Source organism: Vombatus ursinus, unplaced genomic scaffold, assembly GCF_900497805.2.
Source record: "Vombatus ursinus unplaced genomic scaffold, bare-nosed wombat genome assembly UNPS02014785.1, whole genome shotgun sequence".
In the NCBI taxonomy this organism is placed as follows: Eukaryota; Metazoa; Chordata; class Mammalia; order Diprotodontia; family Vombatidae; genus Vombatus; species Vombatus ursinus.
In genome coordinates this window covers 335210-348252 of record NW_020954563.1, presented here as the reverse complement: position 1 = coordinate 348252, position 13043 = coordinate 335210, and the positions used below count along the sequence as shown (strand labels likewise).

The window sequence follows — 13043 nt, the reverse complement described above, 5'->3', positions numbered from 1 at the left end:
TGAAAGCAATATGGTACCACTGAAGCTTCTTAAGATGGGAACCTGTGCTTTAGGAGAATCATTTTGGCAGCTGAATGGCAGATGTATGGAGAAGAGGAGAGAGTGAATGCAAAGAGATTGATTAGCAGGCTATTGCAATAATAGCCCAGGAAAGGTGATTTTTAAACTTTTAGCTCTAGCATTTTATGTTCTGTGTTTCAAGAGTCCTTTCAGCTTGGAGATTTTATGTTCCAGTAATGGAGTTAAGTACAGGGCCAGGGATACTCTGTGCAAAGGATGGAGGTGAGGTCAGGTAAATACCAGGTTTTGTAAGGAGGGAGGGATCTAAGTGTGAGGGATAAATTCAGTTCCACCACCATTTATTTAGTTCCTAATAATGGTGCCGAGGAGGGCAGAAATTGAACCCTGACATTCTTCCCAGACCCCTTAAATTAAGCCTTATTGAAAGGTGATCTCCTATTGTCAGTCCAGTATCTAGACTCTAAGAAATCAAACCTGGCTGGTAGCTTCGCTAGGTGTAGATTTTGTGTTAATGATTAAACCTTTCTCTTAAATGAGAGACTTGGAGCAATTTCCAAGCCTCTTCCTCCTTCTTTTTTTCATTGTTTAGAATTCTTTCTCCCTCCCCCCACTGCCCATTATTGCTCAGCTATAAAGGCACTGCTCACTCTCAGATGATAGTCCTGGAAAGGGTGTCAGAGGCAGTATACAGAACTGTGCAAAACGCCCCAGGAGCACAAGGACATCCTAAGATCAGGATGTCTCAGAAGATGTGGGTCGGGCTGATGCTGATGGCAGCAATGGCAGTGGCTCTGGAGGGGAAGAAGATGCCACCAGGCATAGTGATAAGGATCTCCCAGAAAGGCCTAGACCATGGTAAGGAACAGGTAACAGTCTCTCTCTCTCTCTCTCTCTCTCTCTCTCTCTCTCTCTCTCTCTCTAACCTTCTCTGCAACCCTCAAGGTCCCAGGAATAGGAGAAGGTTGGCTCTAGGCAAAAGTCTGATGTAATCCAGTCTTTTGGAAAAAAAAGCTGTGTGCTGAGAGTCAAGATACTCAGGTTCTAATCATAACTCTTGCTATGAAGATTAGAATATTTAGAGCCAGAAAATATCTGGGAGATGAGCTAGTCTAACCTTTTAATCTCCCCAGTGAAGAAACTGAGTCTCAGAATTCCTCAAAAGTTACACACACAGTAAGCAACAGAACAGGAATCTGAACTGGAGTTCTCTTTCTCAAAATTCATGTATGTACAACATAAACACAGGGTAATTTCAAGAAGCACCATAAATTGAGGCAGTCCAAGAGAGGTTAACTCTCTATTGTTCTCCTTCTACCTGTCTGACTACTCCTCAGACTTCTTTACTGGATCCCTATCCAAATCTCCTCTTTTCACTATGACTGTACCCCAAGGTCTTCTCCAGGAACTTCTTTTCTCTCTACATTCTCTTCCTTGCTAACCTCATCAGATCCCATGGGTTCAGACCAGTATCCAGACCCATTGCTATGTAGATGTTCTCTCTGTCCAGCTGCAGCATCTCTCCTGACCTTCAAAACTTCATCACCACCTGCTTCTTTGACATTTCCAGCTAAATGTCCCCTAGCTCAGATTCATCTTATCCACAACAGAACTCAATTTCTTTCACTAAAACATTCCATCTTTTTTTTCAAACTTCTCTATTTCTGTTGAGGGCATGACTACCCCATCCTCAATGCCTCTTTCTCCTTTACCCTGAAGATCCAATCAGTGGACAAAATGAGTGAATTCTACTTCAACATCTCTTGAATCCATCCCTTTCCTTATATTCACTAATTCAGCCTTTTCTCATGCAATAACTTCCTAATTAGTCCCTCTCCTATCCCATTCACTCTCTGCAGAGTTGCTTAAGTCATATTCTCAAAGTATAAGTCTGACCATGTCACACCACTAATATTAATAGCTAGAATTTATATGGCACCTTCTGTGTGCTAGGCACTGTGCTAAGTAAGCACTTTACAAATATTATCTCATTTGATCCTGACAACAACCCTTCAAAATAGGTGCTATTATTATCACCCCCTTTTTTTAGTTGAGGAAATTGAAGTTAAGTGATTTGCCTTTGGTTACATAGATTTGAACTCAGGTCCTCCTGATGCCTGTCCCAGCACATATCCACTGTATCACTTAGCTAGCAATAAATTAATCTACTAAACACACAAAGAAAAAATAAAATGAAAACTCCTTTGGTATTTAAAGCCAGATCTGTGGACCTTTCACTACTTCATTCACTCTATGGTCCAACCTGACTGGCCTTCCTGTTATTCCTCACAGAAAACCCTTACCTTGCCCTCTACCTTGTGCACAAAATGAACTCCTTCCCTCCTCACCTTTATCTCTTAGAATCCTTAATTTCCTTCAAAGCTCAGTTCAAGTTTCACCTCCTACATGAAGCTCTTTCTTAACCAATCCCCTGCCCAGCTGCTAGTGTCTCCCTCACTGTGAAAATGGTATTGCATTTATTTTGTATAGACTTTAATGTGTGCATGTTTTATAGAATATAAGCTTCTTGAGGGCAGGGACTGTCTTATTTTTGTTCTTATATCCCCAGCACCTAGTATAGTGACTGGCAGCCTCAACTTGCTATGTAATTTTGGAGGTCTTCTCTGAGCCTCAGTTTCTTTTTCTGTACAATGGAGACGCTGTACAGGATGATCTCTAAGAGCTTTCAGCTGCTCTAACACTCTGATTGAAAGTCTCTTCTAGATCTAACAGTTGGTGAATGAATGAACCTACACGCTGTCTTCGGGATGGCTATAGGGGCACAGGACTATTCTTAGGGACAAAAATTTACGTCCAGCTGCCTGAATTCCCACTCCAACTCTAGGTAGGGGGAAAAAGATCTCTCTATCAACAGTGGCTCCCTATACAAGCCTTTCCCTTTAACCACTGAGTCTGAGGCAGACTTGATCAATGGTGGCTAGTCTTTGCTGAGTGCCCTCTGCTAAGTGCTATGGGAGTGGGTCTCTGTAACTCCCCCTCAGCCCCATCGCGCAGCAACTAGCACAGAGCTCTATGTGTAGCAGTTTCTCAATAAGTATTTGTTGAATGAATTAAATATATGATTGCTTATGAGGTGTAAGACTCTGTGCTGGATATCATGGGAGATGCAAAGAAATATAAGACCTAGATTCCTGATCTCAGAGAATTTGACTTTAAAATCTAGTTCAGAAAATGAAATGGAAGTAGATGAAAAGTTAAATATTGATTTGAAGGTTAAATAACAGATTCAATAGTATAAGAAATGTCAGAAGGGGAGGAAGTATGTTGTAGAGGAGAGTCTTGAATGATGCTGGGAAAAGTGGGTTCAAGTCCAGGCTCTGCCACTAATAATAAGAATGGGGACTGGGTTTGTGATTTCATTGGTGAAGGGAACTCTCAGCTGAGAAAACTTCTACCGAGCCAGACTGGATTTTGTAACTTAGAGAGTTAGTCCTTTTTGTAACTCAGAGGGATGCTTACAACAGGTTAAGTGACTTGCCACTGTAGACCTGTCAGATTACTTTTCTGAGCTTCAGTGGAATTCCTCACCAATAAAATGAGGGACCTGGATTAGATGACTTCTAAATTCCCTTCTTCACTTTGATATTTTCGGTAAGTACAAGACTGATGAAAAGGGCAGACAGTAAATATAGCAGGAATCTAAAGGAGAGAAGTGCTCCCAGTGGGCTGGAGGAAACTGGGAGGGTTGCACCGAGCAGGAGGGACAAGCTGAGTTGGTCATCTTAGAAATTTTCTTCTTCCAGAGCAATAATATCATAGGGAAAGAAGTTACAGGGCTTCACCCAGAATGAAGTTTCACTGATGAATAGCCCTGTTTCTTTATTACCCTTCCCCTAAGAGCCATAGGCTCGTAAATTCATAGAATGTCAGAGCTAGAGAGGGCTCAGAACATAGAACCTCAGAGCTGAAAAGAGTTTTAGAAAGAGATGTTTGAGTCCAACCCTGTCATGATACGGAAGAGGAAATGATGATCTACCGAAGGGAGGTGATTTGTTCAGATTCATATGGAAAGTTAACCTCCATGATGGGAGCTGGCATCAAGAGACTGCTCAGTTACACATTAGAACTATCTAAATGCTTCCTCCCCTACTCCTGCCCCAGAAATTCGTTATTGTTAACTAAATCTTCACGTAAAGGAGATCATTTTTACTAATCAGGAAGAGAACCAACTCAGGTCTGATTCTGTTGTATCTTTTTCTAAGCTTACAAGCACTCTCTCTATAGTATTTAATCATCACAATTGGCCTCTAATGAGTAATTAGCAAGTTTTAAAAGGCCAAGTTACCTTTTATCCCCTCTGTGCTAGCCTCATAACCTGTGCTCAAGAAGTATGAAAACAAAGCAAGGGAGCATCTTCCCTCTTGCAGGGTCCCTGCAAATAGGGTTTCTGCCCTCCCTGCTGGTCCTCCAGGATCACCACCTTGTCATCAGTGTTTGCCTGTCCCTCAGATCATCCCTTATTAAATCACTAAAGTTAATCAACTAAATGAATTCATGCAAAGGTCTTAATGGGTCTTAATATGCCATCCCTCTGAGGCAGCATATTTGTATTTGAATGTAGCCTTCAGTGCCTAAATCCAAAGGATCCTATAAGTGGAGCTAGAAAGGACTTCGGGGGCAGCTAGGTGGCTGAGTGGATAGGGTGCTGGACCTCGAGTCAGGAAGACCTGAGTTCAAATCTAGCCTCAGACACTCACTAGCTGTGCTTCCCTGGGCAAATAACTTAGCCTCTATTTGCCTTAATCTACTCAAGAAGGAAATGGCAAACCACTCCAATCTCTTTGCCAAGAACTCCCCATGGACAGTATGGTGCATGGGATCATGAAGAGTTGGATATGACTGAACAACAGAAAAGACTCCAGAGGCCATCTAGTCAAATTCCCTCAATTTACAGTCGAAGAAAGCCAGTACAAGAGAGGTTAAATTAATTTGCCCCACATCAAACAAGTACTAAGTGTCAAGGGCTGGATTTAAACCCAGGTCCCATGATTGCAGAGCCCCTGTTCTTTCTACTGTACCAGTAGACATTTGGGTCATATTGTATTTGAGTCATATTGTATACAATATTTAGTCATGTTGTATATAATATTTAGAAACTTCCCCTGTCTATTTGAAAGCTGGCTGTGGGGATACATTTTTATTCACTTTTGGAATGAACAATCACATGTTCCAACCCAGTTACACACACTACGTGGGAATGTCATGACTACTAACCTCCACTGCTTTCTGTTCCTTCAGTTTCAAAGCAAGGAACAGAGTTACTACAGAAGGAGCTGCTGAAGATCTCTTTGCCAATTCAAATGGGGCTAGGGGATTATGAATTCATCAGGTGAGGCCAATTTCAATCCTTGGAATCTTAGCCTTTCTTTCATTCATGGGAACTTAGATCTATAGAATTTTTGATTCACAGAATTCTATAATCTTAGAATCATGGAATCCTAGTGTAATACCCCTACAGGACTACTCTTCAAAATTGCACTCAATCTCATGTTGTGTCGCCAGAGGGCAACTGCTACCTCAGGTTCTAGGGGTAACCCTGAGGGGTTGCGCTCCTAAAACTGTAGGGCATGAGCTCCAACCCATGTGCTTCCCATGAACACTCAGCCAGTATACTCAGTTAACTCTTAGCAAAAGCATTTGTCAAATGGCATAGCAAGAATAGCGGCTTTAAAATTCCTCCCACATAAATGTGGAATATTCTCTCCTATGGATTCAAATTCAGACTACAGTGGTAATGAGGTACACATGTAGTATACATATATATCAAAGATACTATAGGGCCTGGAAGTTCTTTTTCTCTTTATAGAGTTCTCACATTAGGTTCCCAGGATCAACTCCTTTTCATAGCTTTGACTCCCCTTTTTAAAAATTAATTTATTTTGATTTATCAACAATCACTTCCATATGTTTTTGAGTTTAAAATTTTTATCCCCCTTCCTCCCCACCACCCTCCCAAGACGGCATACAATTGACTCCCCTTTTAAAAAATTAAGTTTTATTTCATTATCACTTCTGAATTCTCTGTCTCCCATCTCTCCCTTTCCTATCCATCAAGAAGTCAAGAAAAGCAAAACCTATCCTAAATACATATAGTCAAGCAATACAGATTCCCACATTAGCCATTAAAAAAGAAAAGAAAAAATAGGAAAAGAAGCTTCAATCTGCATTCTCAGTCCATTTCTCTCTATATGGAAATGGATAGCATGTTTGATTAGCAGTCTTTTGAATTTGTGGTTGGTTATTGTGTTGATCGGAGTACCTAAGTCTTTCAAAGTTGTCTGCAATATATTGTCATTGTATAAATTGTTTTTGCTCACTTTATCTTTGTATCAATTCATTTAAGTCTTTCCAAACCTTCAGTTTTTCTGAAACCTTCCCCTTCATCATTTCTTCTAGCACAACAGTATTCTACCTTCTCATATACCATAACTTGTTCATCCATTCCCCAATTGATAGGCATCCCTTCAAATTCTTTGCCATCACTAAGAGAACTGCCTGCTTTGATTCTCAATTGCCAGGGGCAGCTTGTTGAAGCTACTTTCTTCCTCAGGTGACTGTCTCATGGTATCCATGTCTTTCTGGAGTGTATGTCTCTGAAGTCACAGTTGCCTGTGTATCTGTTCACCATGCCAACTCTGTGCCACTTTTTCAAAGCTATGACATGGCTAATGTTGGTCATGGGAAAGAATAAATTCCCTTCTCCATTTATTCAGCAGTTTCCTTCATAGGTAGCACCCAGGGCCTAATGCCTCTAACTCTGACTCTAAACTATTGAAATTCACTTGGGGTTTAACTAGGTAAAATCCTCTGAGCTAATTTGCTTATTTAGGCAGTTCTGTTCCCCTCTGGACCCAGAGAAGAGTTTACGCCTTATAAAGGAATCAGAGCACAGATGCATATTTTATAGCTAAATACCTCCTTTATACTTAATGGTTAAATTCTTATTCTTCTGTGACTATATTAGCTGAAGTTCTTACATCAGAGTCATAGAATCTTAGAATCTTAGGATCACAGAATATTAATGTAGCATCTGGGAGTGCCTTCTCCACGTGTAATCCTTTCTCCTTAAGCTACACCAAGTTCAAGGCATTCTTTGGATCTAAATCTACTCAAAAGTCATAAGCCCTTTTTTCCACAGCATATTTGCTTTTACTAGTCAGATAGTAGACACAATTAGTTCAAAGCAAAAGCATCTAATGAGATATCATAGTAAGTGGCAACAGAACAATTCCCCCTTAATCCTGGAGCATAATTACCCACAGAAACACACATTTTTAGAGGGAGTGACTATGCCTGGGGAGAGGTATGGAGAAGCCCACACACAGGAAGCACATATGGCCAGGCAACATGTGTGGAGGGGCCCACACCTAAGAGACGTGTGTGGCTTGGCATCTCATGACTCTGACGCTTCAGATTGGCTCCTGATGTCTTCTGGGGATGTCATTTTGCTGCTTTTGATAGATGTGGCATAGAGTGTCAGCCAAGTGTCCTTTCCTGCTGGTCTTACATGGTCATTGCTGAGTAATGCTCTTTTCCTATCCTGGTGGCAGCTGGACATATGATTACAGAACCTTTCTCTACTGCCACCTTCTGGCTTCAACTGGAATAATTGACTAAAGTGCTACTTTGCAGGAGAAGGGAGTCTGACTTATCTCTTTTAACTTTGTTGTTGTTCTGTCATTTCTTGGCAAAGATACTGGATTGCTTTGTCATTTCCTTCTCCAGCTCATTTTACAGATGAGGAAACTGAGGCAAACAGGGTTAAGTGACTTGCTCAGGGTCACACAGCTAGTAAGTGTCTGAGGCCAGATTTGGACTCACGAACCTAAGTCTTCTTACAGACCCTTAATTAAGCTCTACTTCTATTAGTGAGAGATAGATTCTTCACATACCAAGTCATCAGAGTAGGAAAAAAAAAACCCCTCAGCTGCTTTCTCTCCATAAGAAGAAGAGTCTGTTAGTTTCCAAATCTTGCCCTCCGGGGTCAACTTCTTTGGCAATGCAAAACACCAAGAAGAGCTTGCAGATACTCCAACCACAAAATAAGGAGAATACACCCTATTCTTCTAGTTGGAGGAGTGGGTGGGAAAACAACTTAAAACTTAAAAGAAGTGCAGGAGAAAGCTCAGCTAAGATGGTAGAGGCAGACAAATGCTGTATGTTTGAGAGCCTCTCTGTGATTTCAAGGGTAGCTTTCATAACTCTGAATGTTCCTATGAATGAAAAGACATGGATTAAGTACCCATTCTGTGTTCTGCACTGTGCTAGACACTGGAGACACACAGTCACTGCCCTCTGGGCATTTACATTCTAATAAGGAGAAACAACACATAGAGAGGAGTGTGGACCAGGAAGGGAAAATCTGGTCTGGAAAGTACAGGAATGGTGAAGAGAGCCATCAGGCAGTCCATTACCATGCCACTTATAGAAGCAGTGGTAATATTGAGATGATTACTATTCCCTCAGCAAGAGGTGGAAAAGGAGTAGGGGAGGGCATTTGGGAAAGGAGGAAGAAAGGCAAGTGATGGATAGCAAATTATTGTACAGACTGGAGATTTCACTGCTACATTGGTCTGCCTTGCAACTGTGAGAGCAAATAGTGAGAGCAAATTAGTATAATACTGTCTTAGAGGGTCAACCATCCAGAGCAAGAGTAGAATCATTATAAACTGGGTGGGGGTAGGTGGGCAGATGAAGGGTGTCAGAATGGCTTTCCACAATGTTATAGTGCGGTTGGGTTATAATGGATTAATAACTTCACAACAAAGTGACATTGTTCAGGACAATGATATTGGAGAAGTGGCATGTTATAATGGAAAGAGCACTGAATCAGGATTCAGAAGACTTGGATTTAAGACCTTGCTCCCTTGCTTCTCTGATCTGTGTTGTCACTTTCCCCAATCTGGACCTCAGCTCCCCAACTATACAATGAGAAGTTTGGTCTAGATGAGACCTATCAGATATATACCTCTTAAATCAGATTAAAATGTAATTGGGAAATACTTAACAAAATAAATAAAAATGCAGTAGAACATAGATAATGTTAAAGTGTAATTTTCAAAGTCGATATGCCCACAGGAATCTTCATGTACAGTTTAGTGGCCCTGTATCTACTAACACCACTGGGCCAGAAGACCTCTGCTTAGCCTTCTAGATCTAATTCAATCCTATACTTGTAGGATAATCAAACCATTCACTCCAGATGTTCACATGGACGATCTGTGCCTGACCTGTGGTAGAGCCTTCTGAGCTAAGTATTGGTCTGATCAGCCACAGTTGGACACACTGTACCACTATGTATGCATAGTGATGTCATTTTGGTTTTCTTCTAGAATGAAGGACAACAACCAACCAACCCATGAAACCATTAGAGACTTTGAGTTCATCTAGTCTACCCCCCCCATTTTATAGATGAGGGACCTGAAACCTAGAGAAGTAAAGGGTCTTGACTGAAGTGACACAGAAAGTGAGGTCACAACTAGAATCCAAACCCAGGTTCTCTGCCTCTTCAACCAGTGTCTTTCCACTGTTCTATGCTGCCTCCTTTTTGCTTAACGCAATGTCAAGTCAAGTCAAGTCAACAAGCATTTGTGAAGTGCCTACTATGTATCAGACATTGCTAAGTGCCAGACCTTGGGAAGATCACTTTCTTGAATCTTTCCATGGAGACCTTTTGGGCTCAAAGAGTCTCTTCTCTTTTGCTTTCTCTTGCAGAATGATGATCAGCAAGTTTATGTTGCAAAAATCCCATATTAGTGTGGTTTCTAAAGGCTTTGTTTTGTCCATGACCAATGGCTCAATCATCATTAATGGAAAATGGACCAACCAGAAGGCCAAGTAAGTCATTTCTTGGGGTCTTTGAGACTCTTGTTTGACTGCAGCCATAATTCCTTGGCCTTGTTTCTGGGTTTCAAATTCTCCTCTTTCCTTTGTCTCAATAATAAAACTTGTGTTGGTTTCAAAGTTAATTTCCCATCTCTTCTTGCATGCAACCCTCATGATAACCCTATGAGGGAAGCAATTCCACAAACATTTATGAAGGGTCTGCCAGAGTTCTGTGCTCAGCGTTAGGGATGCAAAGGGAAAGGAATGATGACAGTTCCTTCTCTCAAGAGCCTGACAGTCTATAGGGGGAAGATATGGCCTACAAGCAATTAAGTATAACACAAGGGCATAGGGGGATGGGGCAAAGGAGAGAATATGAGAAAAGGTTCTAGGGAAATTTGAGAGGATAGAGAAAAGATGGGAATGAGGAGGGGATCAGAAAAGTGATTGTCTGATGAGGTGACCTGTGATCAAAGCCTGAGAAGAATAGGAGGATTTCAATAGACCCAAAAGAAGAGAGTAAATTCCAAGCATAATTTTAACTTTGTACCCTCAGTATACTGAACATAGCAGTCATGACAATAGGCATTTATTAAGCATCAACGATGTGGCAGGCATTGCCTTAAGCACTGAGGACACAAAGAAAGTCCTCTCTGCCACCACCAGCAAAAACAAAACAAAATAAATAGTCCATGATCTCAAGGAACTCATAGTCTAAAGGGGGAGATACCATGCAAACAACTATGTACAAAGAAAGTATAGATAGGATAAATTGGAGATAACCAGCAGATGGGAGGTACTAGTATTAAGGGGTATTGGAAAGGTTTCTTGTAGAAAGTAGGATTATAGCTGGGACTTGAGTAAAGCCAGGGAAGCTAGGAGGCAGAGATGAGGAAAGAAAGAATTCCAGGCCTGGAGACAGCCAGTGAAAACGATGGGAGTCGAGTGGTGCAGTAGCTTGTGTGAAGAATTGTAAGGTTGCCATTGTTACTAGATCTCAGAGTACTGGGGACAGAGTATGATAGGGAGTATAAGGTGTAAGGAGACTAGAAAGGTAGGAGAGGGTCAGCTATGACTTGCTCAAGTTCACTCGGTAAATACCATCATTGTGGCTCTTACAGCTTTGTTAAGGACCAGCTCATCCTCACTGTTACTGGCTTAAATTTTATTGAATAGTGACTGGGGAGAGAAGCTCAGGAATTCGGTCCATTGTTTCAAAATCCCAACTGAAATGATCAGGGAATGTAGCCTCCTTCACAGAATGTGGGGACTGGGGCCACTCCAAAGTGTAGAGCAAGGTTCAGGGTCATTATGTTACATGTATGACCTTGCACAAATCACTTTGATTAGCTGAGGGATGAGTAGAGTACTGTGAAAAAAAGTCCTGGATTCAGAGTCAGAGCTGAGTCCAAAGCCTTGCCTGTTTAATGATGGCCATCTCTCAGCCTCTAGGTCTCAGGTTCCTCATGTATAAAATGAATGGGTGAACTAGAAGACCTCTTCCTATTCTAAATCTATCAACCTGTGAATCTTAGCCATAGGCACATATGAAACAAGGGAAAGAGAAATTTTGGTTGGATTATAAACTCAGAATTTTTTCCCCCTAGAAATAATCATATCCCTTTTGACCTGAAACTGGATGATGTTGTCATCAGAACTGTCTTTAATCTGGGAAAGAACAATAATAACCAGATTTCTATTTCTGTCTCGTCATGCATCATCCACATTGGCAGCGTTCATACATTCACCTCAACCAACCAAAGGTATGTTCATATGCTTCTTGCTGGCTCATTCTTATGAGATTTTTCTAGGTCCCCTGACTCCTATGTTTAAACCTTGAGATTGTCTTTGGTTCTGCTCTTCCCCTTTCCTCTTAAATCCTTCATTTACCTATGCTATTAATTCCATCCCTCCAACATCTCTCACATACAACCTCTTCCCTCTATTTCCATGGCCACCACCCTCATTCAAAAGTTGTGATTTCTTCTCGATGAGTCTTTCTGTCTTCTCCCTCTTTCCCTTGAATTCATTCTTCATATTGCTTCCAGATTAATCTTTCTTCTGGTCATGTAACCCTTCTGCTAAGAAATCTTCAGTGGCTCCCTATTGCCTTCAAACTCCTTTGCCTGACATTAAAGGGCCTCCAAAATCTGGCATCCTCCCCCATCTTTCCAGATTTGTTTCATATCATTACACTCTACCCCACCCCATACACTTTGTGCACTAACCCAAAAAGGTCTACTCTCAACCTCTCCCTCTCTCCCTAACAAATACCTACTACTCTCCCAAGCCTCTGTGCCTTTTCTTTCACTTGATGGAGGATGAAGGCCTTGAATACCCTTGTACTCTTGTACTCTTATCTATTCAAGTACAATTCACATGCCATATCCTTCATGGAGCTTTCCCTGACGCAGGCCTCTCTTTCCACTCCTTAGTCCATAATGACTTTCCCCTTCAGACCTTGTGTAGCACATCGTTGCGTAGCACATCAACATGTGTCAGGCCTGGAGTTGGGAAAATACATCTTCCTGAGTTCAAATCTGGCCTGAGATATTTAGTAGCTGTGTGACCCTGGGCAAGTTACTTAACTCTGTTTGTCTCAGTTCCTCATTTGTAAAATAAGCTGGAGAAGGAAATGCCAAATCACTCCCATGCCTTTCTTAAGAAAACCCCAAATGGGGTCACAAAGAGTTGGACATGGCTGAAATATGAGCGAACAACAATAAATTTCCTAGCGTACCATGCCTGAATGAATAAGTGGTGTAGGCATTTATTGGTTATCTGCCACAGGCCACGCTCCAGATTGTGTGGTAGGGATAGGAGATCATGGGATCATAGCTTTGGAACTGGAATAGACCTTAGAGAGTATTGAGTCCTATGTTGAGTGGAAAGGTCACTGGATTTGGAGTTAAAGAACTTTGGTTCAAATCCCAGAAGATCTTTAACCTCTCTGGGTCTGTTTCCTCATCTATAAAATGAAAAGGTTGGACCAGATGTTCTCTAAGATCCTTCCCAGTTCAGAAATTCTGATCCTGTGGTCTTTGATGTCATCAAGTTCAAACTCATCATTTTAAGCATTATGAAATTGAAACCCAAAGACTTGAAGTGATTTACCCAAGATCCTACAGGCATCATGTTGCAGAGCTGAGACTGGAATCCAGGGCCTCTCATTCCAAACC

At 41.4% G+C, this 13043-nt stretch overlaps 1 protein-coding gene across 1 annotated transcript in view; it reads left to right on the top strand.

Moving 5' to 3' along the window:
* The first annotated feature begins 674 nt into the window (after positions 1 to 674).
* Positions 675 to 13043, top strand: part of LOC114046661 (bactericidal permeability-increasing protein-like) — a 41204-nt gene continuing 28835 nt past the window's right edge. The window contains exons 1-4 of the mRNA XM_027867072.1: positions 675 to 876; positions 5278 to 5368; positions 9754 to 9876; positions 11472 to 11627. Of these exons, the coding sequence (XP_027722873.1) occupies positions 675 to 876; positions 5278 to 5368; positions 9754 to 9876; positions 11472 to 11627 (572 nt within the window). The remainder of the gene's footprint in view (positions 877 to 5277; positions 5369 to 9753; positions 9877 to 11471; positions 11628 to 13043) is intronic.